Source organism: Trachurus japonicus, chromosome 13 (assembly GCF_045865225.1).
Source record: "Trachurus japonicus isolate A0001 chromosome 13, Traja_1.0".
NCBI lineage: Eukaryota > Metazoa > Chordata > Actinopteri > Carangiformes > Carangidae > Trachurus > Trachurus japonicus.
The window spans coordinates 14,139,615-14,160,308 of NC_140919.1; the positions used below are offsets into that span (position 1 = coordinate 14,139,615).

The window sequence follows — 20,694 nt, forward strand, 5'->3', positions numbered from 1 at the left end:
CAACATTGATAGCAACAAAATTACAAATATCACTCCATAGTTTTTGCACAATAGGGCAGAGCCAAAACAAATGGGTCACAGTTTCAGCATGTACAGAAAGTACAATTCACATCAATGTCTTTTTAAAATCTTTTTACAATGTGGTCATTGGATGGATAACATTTATGAATAATCTTAAATTAAATTTCTCTCACTTTATTAGTTGACAGGTATCGGTTGGGTAAGAGCCAATAAAATATATTCTCTGCACTGATTACTTGTTGGTGACGCTGGATTTCTGCGTCATGACGTCATGACGTCGCCTGGGTTTGTTTACTGTGTGAGTGTGGTGGGGGGCGCTAACGGCTCAGATTTTTCATACTGTAAACACAACTGACTCTCTCCTCACACACTCCGCAAGGAAAAACAATTTTACACAATGCTGCTGCGACACCATAACCCGGCCGTGACAACCGCTCATTTTAATTAGTCTGACTTGAAAAACACCTCCGCTCCCGTTTTATTTATTTTATTTTATTTTTTTAAACACAACAGTCGGCGACGCTGGATGGAGCTGCCTTTTAAAACCAACGATGCTAACACACCTAGCACTGCGAGCTAGCACCCTTACAAGGCTTTGAAGCGGAACTGAATGCTGCTCTCATTTAATCACCCGTGTTATTGGAGGTTGTATTGCTGACAGATTTCTTTCTTCTTTTTTCTTCAAACATTTGCTACGGATGTCAACAGGACGAAGAAGGACTCTGTTTTTAACGTAAACACTCCGCTGTCCTTTGCTAGTTTTGCTAACAGCTGTTGTTATTATTGGCACACTGTAGCTTTAGCCAGCCGAGTTAATTGTTGCTGAATGGGGTGGAGTTTTTTTTATTAGTGTCGTTGCCGCACAGGAGGGGAGGTTATTCGGCTGCCAGCTCAGGAAGACGGTGGCAGACAAAATGCTCCGGAGGAGTTGCTGGAAATCTCGACATAAAAACAGCCCTGGACCCGCTCCTAGCTGGATGCAGCCCGGACTGGCAGCCCTTCTCTGGCTGTGTTTGACCCAGTTAGGCTGCGGCATTGGGGCGGTGGGGGAGACGAAAAGTGTGGTACAGAAAGATGCAGAGTTTGATGTCACCTACAATGACACTGTCACGAGTGAGAACCAGACCATCTATGCTTTCAATCACACAGTCTCCTGGAATAAGGTGAGTTTACAGTCTTTCCCTTTTATATAAGATTTAATGATACCAAAGTATGGTGGAAGTGTTAAATGTGATCTCTCAACTCAATTTTTTGTTTTGGGGTTTCAGACAGAAGGAGTGCGAGTGACTGTGGATGTGCTGTCACAGAGTTTGGAGAGTCCAATCCTGTTTGTGGTTCGGCAGAAGCAAGCTGTACTGTCTTTTCAAGTCCCACTCATCCTGAGAGGCCTGTGAGTATCTGAGCTTTACAGAAAATGCTCCAAAACTGGTTCAGGGTTATTGTTTTGTTCCACCAGCTCTTAAAAAACAACAACAACAACAACTATTCCACTTGCAATAAGCCTGTGAATATTCTCATTTGTCCAGGTCATGGTTATCTCAAGGAAGTTTTAAATCGAAAGCAACTGGACTTGGTTATTTGTTGGTTACTTAGACAAATAATCAAGTCCAGTTGCTTTTGATTAAAAACTTCCTTGAGATATTTCACTTCCAATCAACTCAACCTTCTCACGGCATCCAGGGGAAGTCAGTGCAACAAATCATTAATTTTTTAAAACCCAAGATTAACACCGTAATGCTTCGTTACTCTCCGCCTATGAGCTAAAGTCCTTTGAGGTTTCAGTAAATAATTTTCTATAAGTAGAGCAGGGATGAAAGTATCCCCCCCCCCGCAGTATGGACTTTGCTTTTCTGTACTTGAGGGGTTTTTTGCCTTTCTAGGTCACTGAACACTTCAGAGACCATATATTTTCCTCAAAACACTAGGTTATCTTGTTGTGGTGGCATCATTTACCACTAATATGTTAAACTGTGTGCGTTATACACTGTTGTTGGCCCCATATTCTGAACGTATACTAATGAGTCATTTTCACTGGTTTATTTATGTCGAATTGAACAATGTCATGTTCAGTTGCGGGAATTTAAATTAGATTAAAGTGTACATCCTCATTAGAGACTGGGAAAGCAAAAGGAGCGCATTAGCAATAAGTGCACATTACTAATATCTTGTCACAATGCCCAAGCTCTTCAAATCAATTGTAAGGGGAATGTTATTCTCTACGATACTGAATAGGCTTGTGTATATCCAATTTAATCTTAAACTAGGCCCTTTATGTTTGCTCTGAACACACAGGAACTGTACATAAAGTAATGATCCAAGCTTCCTCCTTGGGAGTGTCAAGCTGTCATTCCTCAGACAGTAAACAGTTATGACTTTGTGTCATGCGATGAACCTTGTTTTGTACAGAGAGCTGCTTGCAGACCTGTAAATAACCTGAATCTCTTACAGGTGTGGTAGAGGCAGACGACAATTTGATTAAAACTGCCTTCAGTCTTCCTTATTTAACAGCAATAAGCTTTGTCAAATACACTGGGTGGCAAACTCATTTTCCCGCAGTCAACATGTTCTGGATTGTACCTCAGCAGTTTTTAAGACGCATGGCGTTTGTAATCTGATTTAATCAGGTGGGATTTCATAACAGGTTAGAAGTTCAGCTATTTATTAGTCATTGGCCAATCGCCAGGTTGTGATGTGTCTCCCACAGTCTGATGTACTCTCTGAGATTGTGCAAGACAAGGATGGCCTCGCGACAGTCTTGCTTACGGTCCCGTGGCCAAGCATGTTTCAGCAGATCTCTAATAAACCCTGGACTTTCACTTCCTCCTCCTCCTGCTCCTCTCATACGCACCGGTGCACATTTGTGCAACCAGGTTTACTGTAAATGAACTATCTCTGTTTATGTTACTTCTGTTTCATGCAGCCTCAGCCACATGCTTCCTCATATTTACATGTTTGGAGTTATGCTATGTGCTTTTTGCAAATGCACTTATCAGATCATCTCATTGTATTGATTTATTGATTTTGCCCAGAGACTATTGATGATAGACTATCTCCACTCTCCTGACCCTTAAAGAAACCCAGAGAAGTTCACTTTTGGTTATAAAAGAGTCTCATATTAATGTGGATGAATCCCTGAATTACCCACACTTATTAATGGGTCAATCGTTTTGTTTTTGTACTTATTATTTAGTGGTCGACTCGCTCAGCATTTCCTAGTTTTGGTTTCCCGGATCGCTAGTTGGCATCGTTTATGGTCGGAACTACGGCAGTATCTGATCGTCTTCGAACCTCCGACTTTCGTCCTTGATGAATGAAAACATTCTTGGCAAATGTTTTCACTTTCATCCGTCTTGCGCCGGTCCAAGAATTTCACTGTGCGCACGGAGGCTCATGGGAAATGTAGTGTGAAAATACTTCGCTTTCCGAAACTCCTCGTAGTCCCTTTAAAACCTCATGTAGTATTAAAGAATCTATTTGGGAGGGGGGGGGGGGGGGGGAATCCTTTATTTTGTTTAAAAAAAAAAAAAAAAAAGGTAGTTTTTTGTCTAAATTTGTCTGAATCACTCATTGTCTCATTTCAACCTCCTTTCTCTCCCCGTCTCTGTCTCCAGCTACCAGAGGAAGTACCCGTACTATCATGTGGGTCGCACATTGTGCCAGCCTCCGACCCGGGCTTTATCTGAAACCCAGTACTTTTTCGTGGACGTGTCTACCTTGTCCAGCCAGGGTACGAACTACCAGCTCAGGGTCAGCCGGGTCGAAAGCTTCACCCTTCAGTGAGTGATATTTTATTATTGCATAACATTCCTTGGATTTTCCAGGCTGGGTTTTGTAGCAGCGAACAAATGACTTGCTGGCACGTCTGACGAAATATTTGCTCCTCGAATTATTACAGGACGGACACGAAATTCAGCTTCACGGCATCACCGTCCCAACCTCAGGTAAACGCCTTGAAACCATAGCTCTGTGTGTTTATATAAAAGTGCTAAGTAAGCTCAGTCACAGCATACAGGATACGGATGACAAGGAACACGAAAGAAGCTGAGGAAAGTACACAGTAAATAAAAAGAGGGTTGGTATGAGTGGACGGAGTTTCTGCACTTGCACAATCAGATGAAGTGAGTGGATTTTTCTCACTGGCAACTTCTGCTTTAACTCATAATAAAGAAAACTAACCTCTGTTTGTCTCGAACTAACCTTATGACCTGTCAAGTCAGTCATGATTTGTTTTATCGTTTGTTTTTTGTCATGGAAATTATCACGTCATCCTACATACAGTATAACAGAATAGATAGTGAAGACAGACAGGAAGCAGAGAGAGCAGAGAGGGTTGATCTTGTCTGACCCTGTGCAATCACAGTTATCTTTTTCCTCAGCAGAAACAGTACCTATGTTTGATAATCCTTTCATCTCGAATTACTCACATCCTCACTCTTTTTTTTCCTCTGCGTCTTGCTCTCCTGTCTCTCAGTACTTCAAGTATGTCTTTCCAGACGGGGTGGACACTGTGATCGTCAAGGTCAACTCGGACATGAACTTCCCCTGCTCCGTGATGTCCATCCAGGACATCCAGGTACGGTTACTTTCCCCTCGTCTTCTCCCTCGCTGTCCTCAGGTGGCCCCAGTCACTGTGGTCAACATGTAGTACCTCTCTTAGGCCACACAAGGGTGTTATTGAGTCTTATTGAGTTAGATGCAACAGTGTCAGTGCAATGCAGTGCTGGCATTGTCAGTGTTTTGATACTCAGTGAACAATAATCCTCTTAACCCTTTACCTACTGAGGCTAAAAATGACACATTTGGACATATTTTGTTGTTAGGGTTGTGGTATGGAAGTATTAGCAGTTTAAATAAAGAAAAACACAGGGGTTTAGCGAGTAAAAATACTGTTACTGCACATGAAGTTTTGATTTGACGTTTGAAATGGGAACAGTTACACGTTGAGAATCAATCTTAGTCATTTAGTCATAGTCTAGGGCTCTGGGTTTACAAAAAAACTGTGCAAAAGTGAACTCAAAGTGCAAAAATCAAACTATATTCAAAAGGTGAAAACACACACCCTTTCTCACGCTGTCTTTCTCAAAAAGCACCACAGGATCACACCACATCTCTTCTGCTCTGCATCTTTCACTTCTCCACTCTAGCTCTGCCTGTTTTCCCTCCTTTTAAAATGAAATCACGGACATTTAATGTATATAATATAGATGGAAAGCACAGCTTCTCAGCTCTTTTTTTTCTGATTGGACAATTTATGATGGAGCTGCTGTAATAATACTCCGCACATAGCAAACATAGCGCCGACGCTAGCGACCTAGGTAAACATTTAATCAGCTCCTCTGGCCTTAAATCTTTCGATGTTTCCTCTGTGCCTCCTCTCAGTGCCCCGTCTATGACCTGGACAACAACGTGGCCTTCATCGGGATGTACCAGACCATGACCAAAAAAGGTGCCATCACTGTGCAGGTAGTGTTTCGTTACGCTGAAATACAGATCATAAAGTGGATGATAAACTGCCTCAATGCAAAGCAATCAGTTAAACATTAATACACTATCTAAATGCAGTTTATTATGGTTATATAATATAAGTGGAATAGGCAGTAGGTGGTTTATAGGAATTGAACGGTTCAACTTCTGAATCTGACATTGTTCTGTGTTATTATTTCTCACCTATGTTGAAATAAACGGATCAATTTCATTTAGTTATGTTTTTCAAAGTGAAACAATACAGTAATGGACAGACATAACAAATAAATACTTTACAAAGACAACACATGACAAAGGAAAGAAGTGAAACTTATTTGCTCACACCGCTTCCTTGTCATTATAATAAGTTCTAATATATTTAAGCTTCAAGCTAAGGCCTCATTTATTGGAAACCTATAGATGTCATGTGCCAGATGTCACGTAAACAGAGTCATATGACGTCCTCTCATGTCTCTTTGCCGTCTTCTTGTCTCTCTCCAGAGGAAAGATTTCCCCAGCAACAGTTTCTATGTGGTGGTGGTGGTGAAAACGGAGGACGAAGCGTGTGGCGGTCCGCTGCGCTTCTACCCTCTGCGACCCGACGAGCTGATTGACGCCGGCAACCGAAGCAAGATCATCGACGTGGTGGTCTCGCCCGCCATCGACTGTAAGTCAAGGGAACTGTGTGTGTGGTTTTTACTATATAAATCATCTGTTTCATGATGAGGAACCAGCGATACGTACCACACCGCCTGCAGGAAAACAATCATCTCTCATGGTTGTGTTGTTGCATTATGTAGTTCATTCAGTACTTCATGCAGTACCGGTGTGTCACTGGGCTTAAATGCATCTTCCTTTACACTCCACAGCGAAGGTGTATGTGATGGGCATGCTCTTCTGTCTGGGTATCTTCTTCTCCTTCTACCTGCTCACCTTCCTGATGGCTTGTGTGGAGAACAGGCGGTAAGATTTTACTCACTCACATTTTTGTCTGCATCCAATTTTATTTGATTTTATTAAGATCCCCATTAGCTGCTGCACCTGGTCAAACACACATGAAATGAAACTAAACTTCCAAATAATATGAAAAGCTGCATGGACAACAACATAACAACAATAATTATAAAAACAATAACAAAATCAATACAACAATAACATAGCAGTAACAACAAAAACAATATCAACAATGACAAAATCAGTTATAACAAGACATAAACTTTGAAGTAACCGTGGACAGACTGGTAATCAAAGCAGATTTATAATAATCTATATGATATGACGGATTCTAGAAAAGAAACATATGGGCTTGTTGAGGTAAAAACTTTGTGAAAAAAAAGAAAGAAGATTGCAAGACAGCCTGTTATTCACAGTCAGCCACTGGAGCTTGGTGTGCATATCTTTGACATTGGCTCTGAAAGGGCAACCTTAGACCAGACGTGCAGCTCTGTTTTGCACGAGTTGAAGCTTGTGTATGTCTTTTATTTAAAGCAGAAGTAAGCGATCCGGTTGTTTTGGCTAACTTTCTGTCAGCCGATGGAGTTAGCAGTCCCCGTCCTCGTCCCTACGTCACCACATTCACGCGCATCCCTTGGCTGCACACACAGAGAGGACTGCCCCTTTATGCCGTTCTCTCTCCTCATTGGATAAAGGTTGTAGGATACAAGGAAAGTTTTCTTCTCGGCTTACAGCAGAGCAGAGTGACTGACAGACCCGTGTTTCAGACCAAACACTCCATGTAAGTGATTGCTGTCGGAAGATATAACTATTTAAGACTTATATTAACACAAATATTCCGCTTACTTCTGCTTTAAAGCACCTCACATGCACTGGCTCTCTGCTCTGCTGATATAGTTGTATTTATCTATTGATCCCCGTGGAGTCCTCTCTGATATCCTCCCAAGTGGTTCTGCGGCAACAGAAAACCCTTCATAAGTTGAACAAAACAAGGCCCCAGATTTAAAAAACAAATACATGCATCACACAAGTTCGCACTGTTGAGACTTGGAAAATCTCTGTCCCGGTTTAACCCCAGAATTTTAAATCCTGTGATCGAAGAGTTCATTCAGCTGCTTTTTACAAGAGCAGCGCTTTGCTGAATACAAATCGTGTTCATTTGCATTTTTTCTCCCTTCCTCTCTTTGCTTCTGCAGAATGAATAAGAGGAGAGAGCCGTTTCTGAATCCTGCTGACACGTCGCCTGCCGAGACAGGTAACACCACAACCAGCCGCGACGAGCCGGCCAAGTGGAGGCTTGTTAAAGTCATTAACATAAACTGCAGATGATTTAACGTGCAGGATAATAACCGTTTAACTCCAAGGTTTTAACATCTGTGTGTACTGAATGTGTCTTTCACTCTCTCTCCCTCATGCTAATGTGTGGTGCAGCTTCTCTGCTCGGGAAGAACGGAGACGGTATAACGACACAGTTCCTCCTTTTGTCCGCCCGCTGCCTTGACTCACACTGTGTTGCTTGTCTGCAGATGCTCTGCATGCGTTAGCTCATATACCGTAACCCTCCACTCCACTCTGCCGTAGAAGAAAAAAAAAACCCATTTATGGGAAAAGAAGAGAGGGATATTATGGGCTGTAGTGTAGTCAGACAAATGTGCCGCTATTCCCGAAGAGTCACACAGAGACACAGATACACACGACGATGACTCATCCTGATGCTTGTCAGGTAGAACTAACTGCAAAGTAGTTTTTTCACCCTTCTGTTTTCCCACTATTCTCACTAGAGTGTCTTTTCTCTCACAGCTTCACAGTTCATCGCCTGAAGAAAGACACGAGTGTACACATTATAGTCGACAGTATTGACATAATAGATCACCTAAAGCAGCTGCTCCATTAACAAAAAAAAACAACAACTACCGGAGATAATCAGCGAGATAAATGCGTACGCTGACGACGTGTCTCTTCAGCTGCAGTGTGTATCTGTGTCTCAGTCACTGCAGTGTGTTTGTGTGCTGCTGACATGATTAGATTTTAAAGCACAGGACAGGAGCAATTTTAAAATTCACTCCCACTGCAGCACCCACCTCTCGACAACAAACTCAGCCCCTGCATCACATCTTAAAGGAATAGTTCACCAGGAATAGTTAACCATGAATACTCCGGAGTAAATTTTTATTCCTCAAAGTGCATCTGGAGACCCGGGAGGACACAAAAGGTCCATAAAACTACACAAAAACCTTGTAATCTTCCTCCTTACTGCTCGTCCGCTGCAATCCAAGTGTCCTGAAGGGATACAGTCCAGGGTTTAGTCGAAAAGACGTAATTTAGGACATTTTTACAGCCTAAACAGTCCTGTATTTCATTTCGCTCTGACGTTCATGTGCCCCAGGCAAATTCAATACAGGACTGTTTAGGCTGTAAAAATGTCCTAAATGACGTTGTTTCGAGTGAACTCTGGACTATATCCCTTCAGGACACTTGGATTGCAGCGGACGGTGTGGAGGAATATTTCAATATTTTTGTGTAGTTTTATGGACATTTTTGTGTCGGGCGCTATTGACTCTCATATAAGGATTTCGTTGGACTACGAACCCCCCTCCCGGGTCTCCAGATGCACTTTGAGGAATAAAAAACTACTCCGGGGTATTCATCAGCATCAATAATGACTGAATTTCATTTTTTGGTGAATTATTCCTTTAATGCTCACACCCCGCATCCATTCGTATGTGCAAAAGTGTTTTATTTACGGCAATTTGAGCCTGAATAAAAACAAATTTTAAGATTTTTCTCCCTGCATGTGTCGATACCCCCCCCCTCAGCTCCCTGTGTTTGTGCACTAACTAGTTCATCTGCAGTCAGTTGTGTTTTAGTCTGCAGCAGTGAGTTACTAACAGGTAGCGGCTGTAGTGGTGCTGTAGTTAGTGCATCTAATCCACGTCGTGCACTGAGCCGTGAGTTTAAATGTGTGGTTGTGTTTTTTCACAGGCAAAACCCCAGCCTCACCGTATGAGTACGGCTCCTTCGGTGAGTTTCAGGGTTCCTGGTTTTGTTTTCAGTCTTTGTTCATGTGGAGATGTGGAATTAAAATAACCTCTTCCTCCTCCTCTCATCTTCCCCGCCAGCCGACAACGGCAGCACCCTGAGCTCCGAGGCCGTCACCGACAGCGCCACCTCGACCGACAACAACTACGGATACATGGGTACGGACACACAAAACAAACATGCACACGATCGTACAAGTTTATGTCTGGACTCCACAGCTGTCACTCTGCAGTGTGTCTCCACAGCCTGGTCTCCTCTCCTCTCCTCTCCTCTCCTCTCCTCTCCGCGGAGCAGCTTCAGTCCTTCACTGGTTTTCTGTGTTGTGTTTGTTTAACAACAGGACAGGAGCCTTTCAAACGGCGACCAATCCTCAATCACCTTCACCACATAGCCATCCGCATCGGTGACACGCTGCCGCACACAATCGGCTTCAGCAATCAGCTCAGAGAATTTGCACCAAAACCAATCAGCACTATTTGAATCGTTGAACGTTCAGTGGGAGTTAAGATGTTGATGATGATGCCAGGAAGTGGCCAGATTCCTAATGTGATGATGATGATGCTGCTGAAATCAACAGCACAGCTATGTTGATAGGGGAAAAACAACAATCAAAAATAACAATCATTCAGATTTTCAGGGTAAAAAAAGTGATAAAGAAATTTGAATACAAATGAAAAAATGAGAAGATGTGATGCCCTAAATCCTAAACCTCCGTCGATAATCCTCAGATTTTTATCTCCAATAAAACTGAACACCTCTTCTCTCTCCTCCCTTCCCTCTGTCAGAACGATCGCTGGAAAGTGTTGGACGCAGCAGACAGGAGTCGCTGAGCTCCGTGGAGGAGGACGACTACGACACGCTGGACGACATCAACTCGGACAAAAACATTGTTCGCACAAAGGTGTCCCCTCCCTCCCTCTCCTTTATTCAACTAGAAAATTGCTAATGTAATGTAGGTAACACCAGTTATCAGACTTGTCATGACAACTGCGTCTAATTTCAGTTCTTTTCTTGTTACAGAAATTTCTGTGTGTGTCTGACCTGGCCCGCAAAGACAAGAGGATCCTCAGCAAGAAATACCAAATCTACTTCTGGTGAGACAAACAAGCCAAACTATACAGATGGTGTCAAGATAAGATGATAGACCCAAATGTATTAGATATGTATGGATTAAAAGCCATTAAAGGAATAGTTCAACAAGTTTTCCTTCTCAAAGGGATAGTTCAACATTTTGGCAAATTGGCCCATTGCCATAATCCCTATAGTCATAGCACGGTTTGTTACCTTTAATTGTTGGTGCAAGCTACTCCAAAACGCTCTGGTGGACAAGTTGTGACCTGCACATTCACCACGCTATGAGATAATAATGTAACGTTACGAGACAGAGTTGTTTTAGAGGTAAATGCAGAGACTGCCCTCGACAGGAACGCGTTGGTTTTGTGGTTTTGCATGAATTTACCTCTAAAACAACTCTGTCTGGTAACGTTCTGTTATTATCTCATAGCGTGGTGAATGTGCAGGTCACAACTTGTCCACCAGAGCATTTTGGAGTTGTTGGATTGTGTATTTGATGAGTTCGATGAGGGAAACCAAGAAATCCCATGAGCCTCCGTAGCATAGCTCTGAGCAGCTCGCCGCTCCGCTGTTCTAAAAATAGCTTGCGCCGACAATTAAAGGTAACGAACCTACTGCTATGACTATAGGGATTATGGCAATGGGTGCCAAAATGTCAGAATATCCCTTTTAAAACTAAAGCTCTGCACTGGACCATGTTTATGCAGGAATTTATAAATGGTTTATCAAAGATCAGGTGGATTGAATTGAATTGAAATGTACCTTGGTATTTGTGGTACTGCAGCTTTTTAACAGTTAAATTTTAATCAGAACAAATTTAAACATCCTCTCTCACAATCATTATTTAGTGCATCTGAAAACAGCAGCCACTTTGCTGTTTTTGAAGACAACTAAATAAAAGCTGTAGATTTTTTTAGCGGTGGTCCCAACAGAACCTGCAGTAGAATAAAGAACAAGCTCATTAGTGTAAAGATGGATGTTACAGTTGTGTAACAAAATAGGTTATATATCATTTATGTAAATGGAGATTCCTCTACATCCCAGACCCAGTGTAGGAGATCCATGGTTCATTAAGCAATGACACTTGTCATCATTTAGGTATTATTACTATACACCGTACATATACCCTGCAGAGAGTGGAGAACTGGTGCATAAAAAAAGATAATAAGTGTTGTAAATCAGTAAAAAATGGGTTTTTACAGTATATTATCATTTGTATTCGCTGGTTTCATAGAGACGTGGGATAATGGGTCATAATAATAATAATTATGATCTTCTCTGCAGGAACATCGCCACCATTGCTGTGTTCTACGCCCTGCCCGTCATCCAGCTGGTCATCACCTATCAAACGGTAAAATAAACAATCATCTGCTTTTTTTGTTTTGTTTTGTTTGAAGCTGTTAAAGGGATATTGTGTAACTTCTCTTGTTATCTATTCACGAAAATCGATTCTTTCGTTCAAAAGTATGTTTTTCATCAATCAGTAATCCCCCCCATCAACAAACTGAAGTGTTCCTTTCAGCTCTGAATTAGCCGTTCATATCATTCATATCTACATGGAGCGGGTAAGCTCGGTGCTGGCTGCCATGTGGTGTCGCCATGTTTTTACGTTCAGTGGCAGCGTGACGGTAGGAAACCACGGAAACTCATTGGAGACACCTCGACCTGAGCTGTCGGCTCAGGTGGAGGTGGCGTCTGTGAAAAGTCACCGCGGTAACGCAGTGAGGAGGAATGGAGCGTTACACTGATGCTGCATTCACCTGCAGTCGGGCAGACGGCCGTCGGTAATAAACCAGATGTCATTTTAGTCACAGAAGTGGAGAGAAAGCCGGTAAAACGTGGGTCAGGTAGACAATACGACATCGTCATGACAACATATTGTCATGTGTATTGTTTTGCCTCGTGCTGACGGACCACTTGTTTACATAGAGGCTTGTCTATGCCGTTACGTGCAGCGGCTGTCGTCCGTCTGCCGCCTGCCCAATTTCATGTGAATGCAGCATGAAAAATACCATTGAGTTGCTTGCGATATACAACCGCAACGCTAGATGGGAGTAATTCCTACACAATGTCCCTTTAACATCAACAATGCTGCAGATGGATTCTTTAATTAAAAACCTTCTCTCTGTTCTGCAGGTCGTCAATGTCACGGGAAACCAGGACATTTGCTACTACAACTTCCTGTGTGCCCACCCCCTGGGAGCCCTGAGGTGTGTGTGTGTGTGTGTCTGTAGTGTAGTGTGTAGATCATTGTGTCTAAAACGCATCGATCATGTGTTTACAGCAGCTAATAAAACGACTAATGGACCTCCTCGGTTTTTTAAAGCAAGTTAACGACTCGACTCGACTCGTAATCTTTTTCGTCCCAACACAGTGCATTCAACAACATACTCAGTAACCTTGGTTACGTGATGCTGGGACTCCTCTTCCTCCTTATCGTCCTCAAGAGAGACATCGTCCACAACCGAGCCCTGGTCCGCAACGAACTCAACGCGCTGGTGAGACACACTCACACACTCTCACTACATGAATAAATGATAACAGGAAACGAGCTCAATCCACAAACAAACTAAAGCAGCAGTACTTTTAAGGAATCAGAGGTCAAGTTTATTATTTATTCAAATGTTTTGCTCAATTACTTCAGATCAGAGTTTGAGTTTTGCGTTCCCCCCCCCTTCCCTCCCCTCAGGAGTGCGGTATCCCAAAGCACTTTGGTCTGTTCTACGCCATGGGAACGGCGCTGATGATGGAGGGCCTGCTCAGCGCCTGCTACCACGTCTGCCCCAACTACACCAACTTCCAGTTCGGTCAGTGTGTGTTTGTTTTTTTGTTTCTTTCTGTTCCCACTAGAACTTGGCGCAGCAGCAACCAATAATTAGATTAGGCGCCGCGTGTTCACGCTAAAGGTTTCAGGTGACGATCAGGTGCCAGTCCAAAAAATTAAAAAAACTGCGTAGAGAGAATCGACAGTCCAATCCAATCCACTTCATTTGTATAGCACATTTTAAAAACAACAATGTCAAAGAGATACGAAACAGTAGCCTGACAAGCCAGACTATATCATTAAAATGTCTAGTCTGGCAATGACTGTTAGACCTCGGCTCAATCCAGGGGGCGGGATGAAGGCTGTCTTTCAAAGTGCCTCTGCACGCAATAGGGTAGCGCTACGACCAATCAGAGCAAAGAGCAGGATGACGTTAGCCTGACAAGCCAATTAAAATGTATGTCGTCATCGCGTTAAGCCCGCCCAACGACTCTCTAAACAGATAGAGCGCTGTGATTGGTGAACACAAACGGTGTTCAAGACTCAAAAAGTTCCTATGGCTCGTTTCTAGACCCACCTACGGAGCAAATATATTTGCTGCCGCTAGGGTGCAGCTAGATTTCTAGGCTAACGAAACAGTAAAATAAAGAAAGTTAAAGTTAAAATATAGTAAATTAAAAGCATATAAAAGCAATAGGAAAACATAAGATCAGATAAAACACTGAGAAATATAAAAATACAGCACTCTTAGTAAGTGATTGCACAGCAGCAGTACAGATGAGCGGACGCGTTTCAGCCAACAGCCGTCCTCAGCACCGGTATGTGGGTGTGTCTCCCTGTCGGTCCAAATCAGTCATCACGGTATAAAACCCATTCATAGAAATCATTCAAGACAGTGATATATTCGATAATGCGTCGTAATAATTTACATAAAGTTAGGAAAAAAGTGAACCATCATAAATATTCCTACTATATCAGAAAATAGAAACTCTCACACACAGTAACAAGACAATAAGCTATGAGCTCGAATGTAATAAATAGAGTTTCTGTTTTCTGATATGGTAGCTTCTCCCGCTTTCCCTTTCGGCCATGTTGCTGTATTACTTAGATGATGTGTGATGAAGTCTGATTTAACTAGCATGTCCGAAATGAACGAATAAATAAATTAAATAAATAAATACAGTAGGAATATTTATGATGGTTCACTTTTTTCCTAGCTTTATGTAGATTATTACGATGCATTATCGAATATATCACTGTCTTGAATGATTTCTATGAAGGGAGGGAGACACACCCACATACCGGTGCTGAGGACTGCTGTTGGCCGAAACGCGTGCGCTTGTCTGTACTGCTGCTGTTGCACCTTATATTAAAAGAAAGTGCTATCACTCACTAAGAGTGCTGTCGGTTCTCTACGCAGCGGTAAACCGACCATCTGATGTTAAACCACTGCACTGGTCATTTGCAATCTGAACTATAACTCTGTGATAACGATCTTTGACGACTTCCTTCTTATCCTTTGATGATAAAAGGGAAATGTGTGTGTGTGTGTGTGTGTGTGTGTGTGTGTGTGTGTGTGTGTGTGTGTGTGTGTGTGTGTGTGTGTGTGTGTGTGTGTGTGTGTGTGTGTGTGTGTGTGTGTGTGTGTGTGTGTGTGTGTGTGTGTGTGTGTGTGTGTGTGTGTGTGTGTGTGTGTGTATTTTCCGTCTGTGCAGACACCTCGTTCATGTACATGATCGCCGGGCTGTGCATGTTGAAGCTGTATCAGAAGAGACACCCGGACATCAACGCCAGTGCTTACACCGCCTACGCCTGCCTGGCTGCAGTCATCTTCTTCTCCGTGCTGGGAGTGGTGAGTGCACACACACACGCACACACACACTTTTTTTTGATGTTGACCATGGAAAACAAACACATTACACATGATTGTGTTGTTTGGTTGCAGGTGTTTGGGAAAGGAAACACAGTCTTCTGGATCATTTTCTCGGTCATCCACATCCTGGCCACCATGCTGCTCAGCACTCAGCTCTACTACATGGGCCGATGGAGGCTCGGTAAGATCATTCTCTTTCTACGGAAGCCCTAAGCGGCCATACATTCATACATTTTATTTCTTCCGTTTTCATGGCATAATGGAATAATTTTCTCCAGATCTCAAGAGACATAATGACATAATCACAGATATCGGTCTGAGATGCCCAGGGCCTTGAAGCTGGTTGGCCATGACGTCAGGCTCTGTGTCTCTATCTCTGTGTATATTGTCTAAACTAAAGCCAGGCGTAAAGTTGTTTCAGCCTGTGTCGGCTACAGTGGATAAAGACTGTTGCTTTGTTATCTCCAGATCTCCAATGAATTATGCTGTTATACCGGAAAAACAACTTTTCGTTTCTCAGAGATCTCAAGGAAATTGTCCCATTATCTTGGGAAAATGCTTAGGGCTTTTGTACTATGCAGTAAGTGCACACATCCGTTATCTGTGTAGATAATTGTGTTTAAGTCAGTAGCGTCATTTTTACTGTTTTCCTTTGAAAATGTTCATTTCAGCTTCATTGAAATCCTCTAATATGAACTGCACTTTACACACAGAATATTATGTGGTGTTTATTTGTCGATTTGTTTCCACAAACGCTCTTAATTGTTGTTATATGAGGTTAATTTAACATGTCACCATGGAAACTAATGTTTGACTGCAGCTAATCACTCGTCGCTCTGCTCTGTGTGTGTGTGTGTGTGTGTTTCAGACTCTGGTGTCCTGCGCAGGATGGTCTACATCGTCTACACAGACTGTATCAGACAGTGCAGCGGACCCATGTACATCGTGAGTAACAACAATGAACAGTGGTTCGATCCCCAGCTCCTCCTCGGGCAAGATATTTAACCCAAAATCGATCCTGATGCATCATGGATGTGAAAATGTGTGTGGGTGAAAAACACTTCTGAGTGGAAAGCTGCTAACTTTACCAACCCAGTCCATTTTATTTATTAATTTATTTATTTATTAACCTTTATTTATGCAGGTAAAATCTCATTGAGACCCAGAGCAGCAAACACAAAGTTACAGACTAACTGAACGTACAAGAGACAAAACACAAAACACGGACATTAAGATAATTAATACAAACTACAGAAGTGCAAAAAAAGAATAAAGCTGGTTAAGTACATGTGCAGACTGTCTCACCAGCCTTCCTACAAGGAATTTGAAGTCTCTAGGGGAATAAAACTGGACAGCTTCACAGGGTTCCTACGCAAGTATGGAGAAGTATGGAATTTTTGATTTTATACATTTCCAGGTCTGGAAAAGTATGGAAAATGGAAACTATTGTATGGAAATGTATTTATCTTATCACTTATCTGGGTTTGGTCTTATCTGAAGTTATTTTGTATGCGCTATTGTACCTAGCTACAATCTCCTGGAAATTATTTGGTGTCATAATGGCAGACACATTCAGAATAATGAAAAAACAAATGATTAATTGCATGATTTATTTACATGAAACACACCTATTTACTCAAATATCACAAATTATTAGATTTTTTTTTTAACCGAGGCATCTGGAAATTAGGGTCTGGAGTTTGGAAATTTCCAATGTGTAGGAACCCTGGCTTCAGCTTCTGCTGGAGCATGTTCCAGGTTGCAGGCGCAGCGTAGGAGACTGAGGGGAAACGGCAAACATGATATAAGTCCAGGGATCGGACTTTCTAGTTTGTTAATAGAGTTTGAATAATAAAATATCATCTTTTCCCCCTGTGTCTTTCAGGACCGAATGGTTCTGCTGGTGATGGGAAACATCGTCAACTGGTCTCTGTGAGTAAACGCTGTGTTTCTCTATAAGTTCAACTTCAGTTTACATCATTTTAAATTTAGAAATGCAGAATGGACATACAGTATGTTTGTTTTTCTTCCTGTTAACCTCCTGCTCCTCTTACCATCTCAATTCACTTCAATTCAATTCAAATTTGCTTTATTGGCATGAATGTTACGAAAACTATGTTGTACCAAAGCATCAAGAATCAATGAAACAAAACAAATACAACTCACAGAATCAAATATATACAAATAAAATAAATTAAAATGAATAAATAAAAATAAAAAGTATATATACATTTATATGGGTGTGTGTGTGCGTGCTAATGAAGTGCTCTCTCTCTCTCTCTCATACATTGGGTTATACACAGATTGGGTGTCATTAGGCAGTTGCAAGTTGTTTTATATAATGAAAAATAGATATACACAGTTCATATTAAATGATGATGATAATAAAAACAACAATATCATATTATAGCAGATATTATATCCCTGTCTCTGTGCAGCGCTGCCTACGGCCTCATAGAGAGACCTAACGACTTCGCCTCCTACCTGCTGGCCATCGCCATCTGCAACCTGCTGCTCTACTTTGCCTTCTACATCATCATGAAGGTGCGTTCAAGTGCATCCGTTTATCTCAGTCATTCTTTTAGATACAGAAACAAAAGCAGACGTGTTGCTGAAGTGTTGTTTTTTCCCTCTGTGTGTGTGTGTGTGTGTGTGTTTAGCTGCGGAGCGGTGAGAGGATCCAGTGTCTGGCGTTGGTGTGTATCCTCTTCACGGCGGTCGTGTGGGGATTCGCTCTGTATTTCTTCTTCCAGGGTCTCAGCACCTGGCAGGTCGGTACCTCACACAGAAGAAGAAGGAGAATAAGAAGTGACTTTACTGAGACATTATACAACAACATTTTATTGTGTGTGTGTGTGTCACAGAAAACACCGGCGGAGTCTCGTGAACACAACAGGGACTGTATCCTGCTTTCGTTCTTTGACGACCACGACATTTGGCACTTCCTCTCCTCCATCGCCATGTTCGGATCCTTCCTGGTACGATCGTGTTTGTTCGTTGTTTCGTTTTAAGAGTTTGTTTAACGTGATCCACAGCGGCTCATCGGGTAGTCGAGTGCGAAACCTTTAAGACTTTTAGTAGGTCCAATCCTATTTCCAGCCCCGAGCCCTCTCTCTGGGGCCTATCTGTCTGTTTTGCATGTTCATGTCAGGAGTAGAGATATCCTGATTCTCTACTAGATGGAGAGGGACCACACTACAAATTAACAGATGTGTACGGAAGAGTACACCGGATTCAGCACTAATACAGCTCTGGAAAAAATAAAGAGAGGCCACTCCAACAACAATTATTAGAGCTGCTTAATCCCTTTGTATTCAAACACACAAGCCCACACGTACTGTAAAGAAAGGATCAAAATATATTTTGGCTCCTACAATTCCAATAACCTAATAACCTCTATATGACATTGACTATTATATCCATATGACAACCCCATTTTTCATTTCGTTTTCAGAGAAATTACTACTACACTGTTATGTTCACTAACATTACATCATTGTTGCTGATTTTGCATTTTCACATATTTTTATTTCTGATGTGGCAGATGACGTCTGAAATCAAACCAAAGTCCAGCAGTAGCAAAGTAGTTGTAGTAGTACTTTTTTTCGCCTTGTCTGATATCAGTGCATCAATTATGATGCAGATGACGACATATTACCAGGGGCATTTCTAGACACTCTGGAGGCCCGGGGCAAGAGGTAACTTGGAAGACCCCCACCCCCAACCGGGACCACAAACATTAACTGTTAATGAATCAAAAAATCCTAAACTATTGATGATTCAATTCTGCATACTATGCCAACGCAGTCTCATATAAAACGTACCTTGGCTACGTTGGTCCAAAGTGCAAAAACATAGAGGGTTTACAATAACGGCTCTTAAATTGTATGACTGTTACATTTTTTCTGACTATTTTTTTCCTATTGTTTTGTGTCCGAGTCACGTGACTCTCAAGTTTTATTATTTTTTATTTTATTTTTAGTGGAAAAAATTTATATTTTCAGGTAGTTTCTGCATAAAAATGCCTTTTGATCACATTTTTTGATTCACATTTTCATAATATTCGCTCAGTGAATGTACATAATCATTCGCTTGCTTGTTGTTTTTTCAGATCTAGCCAGAATAATTCAAAACGGCAACGTTTTCTGGTTACATTTTTATATATGATACTGGGTTAATACACAGCCAGTGACGACATCAGGTCACCGATATGGACCAATGTCAGCCATCCCCGGGGGCCCCTTCCAGCGCCTCTGCATATTACAGTGCTGCAGTGGTGTCCCATCTCATCTTAGCATGTTGTTATGAATGAGAAATAGGACTGGGCCTTGAGTCTTTACTTTAGCTTCCCGGGTTCAACTCCAACTTGTGGTTTCTGTTTTACTGCGACTATAAATGAAGGCAAAAACACCTCCAAAAAAAGTTGTGTGTAACCTTCATAAAACAATCTACCGACTACCGACTAACCTCCCCCTCCTGTTTCCCCGCAGGTCCTCCTGACCATGGACGACGACCTCGACACCGTCCAGAGAGACAAGATCTACGTCTTCTAGCTTCGTCAGATCTTCTGTGATGAGGCTCGGCTCCTCTCTAACTCTCTCTCTCTCTCTGCCTTACCGCCCTCCCCTGTCCGCTCGCCTCCTTCATGTTCTCAAAGAGCACAGCCAGTAGCCTGATGCCCCCCCACTCCTACCCCACCACCCTACCCTACGCAGGCTATCGGTGAGGCGTCGTAGCCAATCAGCCAGTCAGCCAATCATTGTGGGGAAAGGGCTGCAGCCTCCCTCCCTCCCCCACTTGCATGGACACTAATGTGCCAACGAAGAGCTGGATCAACGTCGAGTGATGCTGAAGTGTTTCGTCCTTTTTCGCTGCCACCGTCGATATAACTGTCGTAATCGATGTTTACTAACTAACTGCTGACAACAAAGAATACAGAAAAAAGTACAAAGTACACACTAAAAAGAAAAAGAAAAAGAAAAAACCCGTCCAAATTAACTTATTTTATACTGTCTGCATTACATTTGACCCGCAAGTCAACAATGCATTTTGAAATTTGTATGCTGTTTATATGCTGTGTGTGCGTGTGTGGGTGTGTGTGAGGGTGTGAGTGTGTGTGTTTACAGACATTAGGGTGAGACCATGAATCCTGTCCAGTCTGTCAGTGGCCTTTTAATGCTCTAATCATGTTAGTCACATACTGTGCTCTGATTGGTCAGTTCCTCCAGATAGCCGTGCTTCTTCTCATTGGAGAATATCGATGATGATTGTATTTACTTATCGACTGCCCTCAAGTCTGACTGCGAAAGTATTTTTTTGCACTGTACTGTATGAAAAAAAAAGAAGAATTTTAATGTCAAACGTTGCAATGAGCAGTTACTGAATAAAGGTCTCATTTTCAGACCCCTGGACGTGTTTTGTTGCGGTTCTCAAACTTATTTTTACATCAAGGACCCCTAAATTGACACAAATTAGACCACGGACCCCCATTGGACAAAGTTTTGAA

General features: G+C 42.1%; 1 protein-coding gene across 4 annotated transcripts; it reads left to right on the forward strand.

Moving 5' to 3' along the window:
• Nucleotides 1–346: 346 nt before the first annotated feature.
• Nucleotides 347–20,589, forward strand: sidt2 (SID1 transmembrane family, member 2). 4 transcript variants are annotated; one of them, XM_085794891.1, is made up of 27 exons: nucleotides 347–1,184; nucleotides 1,290–1,411; nucleotides 3,633–3,797; nucleotides 3,917–3,962; nucleotides 4,493–4,594; nucleotides 5,401–5,484; nucleotides 5,986–6,151; nucleotides 6,354–6,447; nucleotides 7,635–7,693; nucleotides 7,870–7,896; nucleotides 9,421–9,459; nucleotides 9,558–9,635; nucleotides 9,818–9,880; nucleotides 10,263–10,378; nucleotides 10,498–10,571; nucleotides 11,836–11,902; nucleotides 12,688–12,761; nucleotides 12,926–13,049; nucleotides 13,241–13,358; nucleotides 15,031–15,167; nucleotides 15,261–15,369; nucleotides 16,057–16,133; nucleotides 17,074–17,120; nucleotides 17,627–17,732; nucleotides 17,849–17,959; nucleotides 18,053–18,166; nucleotides 19,679–20,589. In XM_085794891.1, the coding sequence occupies exons 1-27, from the start codon at nucleotides 936–938 to the stop codon at nucleotides 19,739–19,741; spliced, it is 2,631 nt and encodes an 876-aa protein (XP_085651017.1). In that variant the 5' UTR covers nucleotides 347–935; the 3' UTR covers nucleotides 19,742–20,589. The 4 variants fall into 4 exon arrangements, with proteins under 4 accessions (XP_085651017.1, XP_085651019.1, XP_085651018.1 ...); XM_085794893.1 differs by lacking the exon at nucleotides 9,818–9,880; XM_085794892.1 differs by lacking the exon at nucleotides 7,870–7,896.
• The last annotated feature ends 105 nt before the right edge of the window (nucleotides 20,590–20,694 follow it).